This window comes from Monopterus albus, unplaced genomic scaffold (assembly GCF_001952655.1).
Source record: "Monopterus albus unplaced genomic scaffold, M_albus_1.0 scaffold2.1, whole genome shotgun sequence".
Lineage (NCBI taxonomy): Eukaryota > Metazoa > Chordata > Actinopteri > Synbranchiformes > Synbranchidae > Monopterus > Monopterus albus.
The window spans coordinates 363,492-367,802 of record NW_018127882.1 but is presented as its reverse complement, the minus strand read 5'-3'; the positions used below and the strand labels follow the sequence as shown (position 1 = coordinate 367,802).

Sequence of the window (4,311 nt, the reverse complement as noted above, 5' to 3'; positions counted from 1 at the left end):
AGAGGCGCCACCGCCTCTACTCAACCCACAGCCCAGCACCCACCTCTCTTCAGCACCACCTACTGTCCTCTCAAACAATGTTGCACACCCCAACAACACTGTACCCCACTTCTCGGCCCCTGCACCCAGAGTCTCGCATCGTATGCAGCCACCAGGGCCTTATTATTCCCTTTCTGAGCAGCAGCAGCAACAGCAGCAACAGACACAACAGCAGCAGCAACAACAATCTGTGTTTGTGCCCTTCAGTGCTCAGCAAGAACTCCCGAAACAGACCCAAAACCAAACGTCCCAGCCCACAAGTTTGCCTCCACAAGCCCAGACCCAAGCTCAAGCCCAGGCTCCAGGCTCCCTTCAGGTTTCCACTAGCCTGGGGATGATGAACAGTTCCCAGATGCAGCATGTGGCCAGTGCAAGCAAGGCTCAGCAGATACCCCCAAACTTTGGTCCTGCAGGGCTCTTCAACTTCAGCACCATCTTTGATAACAATAACCAGGTGAGTTGAAGTAACCTTTGCATTATAAAACAGACTGACATGTTGTTTTGCCTTTTGGCTGCTCTTAAGTATTGATTTTAAATGACAGAAGGAAATGAAATACTTGAACAAAATTACAAAAGCTGAACAGAATTACCAAACAGTACAGAAGCCTTGGTTTCTTAAACTGCTGTCACATAAGATCAGTCATGCACCTAATAATTATATTTCTGTTTATGAATTGTGCTTGCCTTGCAGGTTGGAAACAATCAGGTGTGGGGTGCACGCCATCTGCCTGCTCGCTCACCTCCAGAGCAGTCGTTCTCAGGCCCAGCAGCCTACATGAGCATGGGCCAGATGGAGAATATGATGCCCCCACCCCCTCCAGACAGCTCCAAAGCCCCTGGCTACCGCTCAGCCTCCCAGAGGATTGTCAACAGCCCCATCGGTATGACGGGGTTAAACCATGTGGGATTGGTAATCAGTTTTTAGGAGGAATCTTACTGAAATAACAGCATTAACATAATATAAGCAACCAAATATAATTAATTCATATTCATGAGATAAGGTTGTAGAAACGTATGTCTTTACATGAGGCTGTGTTTATTAGTAAGGTGAGGTTTTTCGGTAATTCCTCCTTTACATTGAACTGTTTCTTTAAATATCTGCACCCACAGCTTTGACCAGCTATGCCACCAGTATCTCGGGTAACCCTGTGTATCTGCACAGTCATGCACCAGCTGGCGCACCCTCATTCAACAGACAGCACTTTTCCCCTCACCCATGGAGTGCATCTACATCAGGTATCAGCCACACACTTCTCTTTTTATAGTAGCTTGTTGGCTTTTTAAACTCATGAATGGCATTTTATTGGCTTATTTTCTCTTTATGTTAAGCAGTGTGCGAGTTTTAAGGTACTGTGCATATTTATCTTTTGGTAATACTTGCATGTCTGGGACAGCTATGACTCAGGAGGTAGAGCGGGTTGTCCCCTAACCTTAGGGTTGGTGGTTTGATCCCCAGTTTCTCCAGCCCACTTCGAAGCCTGAACCCCAACTTGCTCCCAGTTATGTCACTGGCGTGTGTGTGAGAACATTGGTGTGCACAAATGGATAATAGTGTGAAGTGTTTTGAGTGCATGTCAATTGCGTATAAGAGCGCTATGTAAGACCATTTACATTTTCAGTCTGATCTGCTCCTAACTATTTTTTCCCTGTTCTGTCTCCTCTCCACTAGGTGAATCACCTGTCCCACCTCCCTCTACGGGGACTTCCTCCTCCCTTTCCACTTCTGCAGTGGCCCCTCCTCCTCAGCCTAAGCCAGGCAGCTCATCGCAGCAAGATCGGAAGGTTCCCCCACCCATCGGCACAGAGCGGCTGGCCAGGATCAGGCAGACAGGTTCGGTCAACCCACCTCTTCTCACCACCAGCTACACGGCATCTGTTGGACAGGGAGGCATTTGGTCATTTGGGGTTGGCAGTGCTTCTGGTAAGCGCAAAATGAGTTTTCCTTTTTTGTTTCCTATAGTTGGAGGGGACCTTCAGTCAACAGGGGAAATGGTCTATACAGTATCTGTCTCATTAACTGATGTCTAGTGATAAGGCTATAACCCCTTGTGTGTCTTGGTACAGAGACCATGTCTGGTTGGTCCCAGCCCCTGATGAGCAGCCACATGATGCATCCTCAGCTGCAGGCAGAGCAGTCGGCCTTCTCTCAGCACCAGCCCATGGAGCAGGACGACACAGGCATTGCAAACCCTGCTAACAACTACCACCATTTGCCCAACAGTTACATGGACTTCCCAAAGGTAGCACAAAGCCATAGTTCTACAGATGATTTAACCTCTGTTTCTCATGTGCATGTTTTACAAGTTAACCATTGTCTGTTCAGGGAATGCCTGTGTATGGAGGAGCCATGCTGCCTCATCCACCCATGGATGGGCCAGGGGGACCTATATACAATGGATTGCACGCTAGTGACCCCGCGTGGAATCCCATCATCAAAGTGGTCCCAAACAGTGCAGATAACTCTGACCCACAACAGCAGGTAATGTTCTATTTTATCATAACAATACTGTCTCTGCTTATGCTTGAGGTTAAAACTGCCAGGCTTGTATTTCTGTTGTTAGTTCTGATATTTACCCCTTATTGCCCCTCTTTTCTTCAGGTGTGGCCTGGTACCTGGGCACCTCATGTGGGCAATGTGCACCTGAACCATGTCAACTAGAGGACGTCCACAGCAAATAAAACGCACACAGCATGACCCACAGCGCAAACATGAAAATACCAACTGATAAATATGACAGAATAAGATGGCAAAAAAAGAAAAACATACTTGTTATCTTTAGTAGAAACCGGGGAGTGCAGAGCAGAGGCTGCAGAATTGGAGGCTCTCTTGACACCTTTTTTGATGTGCCTATCTCAAATAAGGAAGGAGGAAATTGGGTGAGAGCTGTTCTCAGTGTCTTGATGATGCAAACAAACATGCGCAATCACCTGTTCAACAGGATCCATTCTCTGCGTAGTTTAGCGATTTTGACTTAAACCCACATACACCGTTCTTGGGCTGCAGGGGGCTCAACATGAAGTAGCTATTTAAACTTGGCCCAGAACTAGATGATTACGTAAAGAGAAATCAGAACCTTTTAGAGTGGTAAATACATGTATAATTGTTTACATACTAAAAAGGGTTAAAATGAGAGTAAATTTCATGTCGTATAGTGGCTCTACTTTATGTAGCCTGTATTAATGTGAAATATTTACCTTAATATTCAATAAAAAGATTGAAAAGTATTTGTGTGCTGTTTTATGAAATGTTTTAAAACTTATTTTCATATTTTGAATGAACAGTTTACCTGTGCCTTTAACAGACAGCTTGGAATACATACATAAATACATTTCATCTAATGAAATTGTTGTTTTTGGCTCCTTTTGAAGTCTCAGCTCTGATGTTCATCATAACATCTGTCTTTATGGTGGCAAAATGGCCCTCAAGAAATGTAATTCATCTCAAGATGTATATGTTGAATTAGTTTAAGTTTTCATCATACTCCATTAATAAAGAGCCATATTTAATTATAAAGCAGAGCACTTTAACTGACGTTTGAAATATTAAATTAAAATTTTTAAGTTTTGAGTGTACACTCGGTCGACAGGGTCAACAACAACTTAACATTGTCATCTTCGTGTTCTGCGCTGCATACACAGCAGGCGGCAGTCGCCAGGGGAGGTTAAGCACTAATGTAAACTAGCTTGTGCTCTGCTGTTTAAAATATCGAGACTTCTATTGTGAAGTGTGAGGTCAAAGTGTAACCGGAAGTGTAGATGTGCAAGTGCTGCAGTTCAAGGTAATCATGGTGGCAGCGACAACACCAGTAGTCCCAGAGCAAACACCGCCGTCTGGAGCTGTGACATTTGACTTGTCTCAGCCCCCGCATATCGAAGGCTTCGACGCTTTACCGAGGCCCAAAGATGAGCCTTTCAAAGAAAAATTTATTAGAAAAACCAAGGAGAACCCATTTGTCCCAATAGGTGAGATGCTAAATTAGCCATATGATTGCAGGCAATGGTAGCTACGTTAGTTAGCAGCAAATAAACAGCAGCTAACTAGCATGCTTTGTTTTTTAAACGCTAGTTATTTTCATTTCATTTCTTATACTTGAAGCCCTATTGGTTAGTTTGTGTAGCGTTGGTTTGACCCTGCGTAGTGTTTTATTACTCACGCACACTTTCAAGGTATGAAGATCTTTCTCAACGTTAATGACAACTAACTACTTCTAAACAGTCTTAAAACATATGTCTGGACTGTCAGTCTGTGGGTAGACATAGTCGAGTTGTCTC

At 44.4% G+C, this 4,311-nt stretch overlaps 2 protein-coding genes across 2 annotated transcripts in view; both read left to right on the top strand.

Annotated features, from left to right (window-relative positions):
• ankhd1 (ankyrin repeat and KH domain containing 1) overlaps positions 1-3,264 on the top strand; it is a 28,208-nt gene extending 24,944 nt beyond the window's left edge. Inside the window, 7 exon segments of the mRNA XM_020591751.1 lie at positions 5-493; positions 731-920; positions 1,150-1,275; positions 1,709-1,960; positions 2,104-2,279; positions 2,363-2,518; positions 2,639-3,264. Coding sequence (XP_020447407.1) covers positions 5-493; positions 731-920; positions 1,150-1,275; positions 1,709-1,960; positions 2,104-2,279; positions 2,363-2,518; positions 2,639-2,698 — 1,449 coding nt within the window. The 3' untranslated portion in view covers positions 2,699-3,264.
• Positions 3,265-3,746: 482 nt separating this feature from the next.
• Positions 3,747-4,311, top strand: part of higd2a (HIG1 hypoxia inducible domain family, member 2A) — a 1,660-nt gene continuing 1,095 nt past the window's right edge. Inside the window, exon 1 of the mRNA XM_020590962.1 lies at positions 3,747-4,002. Within this exon, the coding sequence (XP_020446618.1) occupies positions 3,825-4,002 (178 nt within the window). The 5' untranslated portion in view covers positions 3,747-3,824. The remainder of the gene's footprint in view (positions 4,003-4,311) is intronic.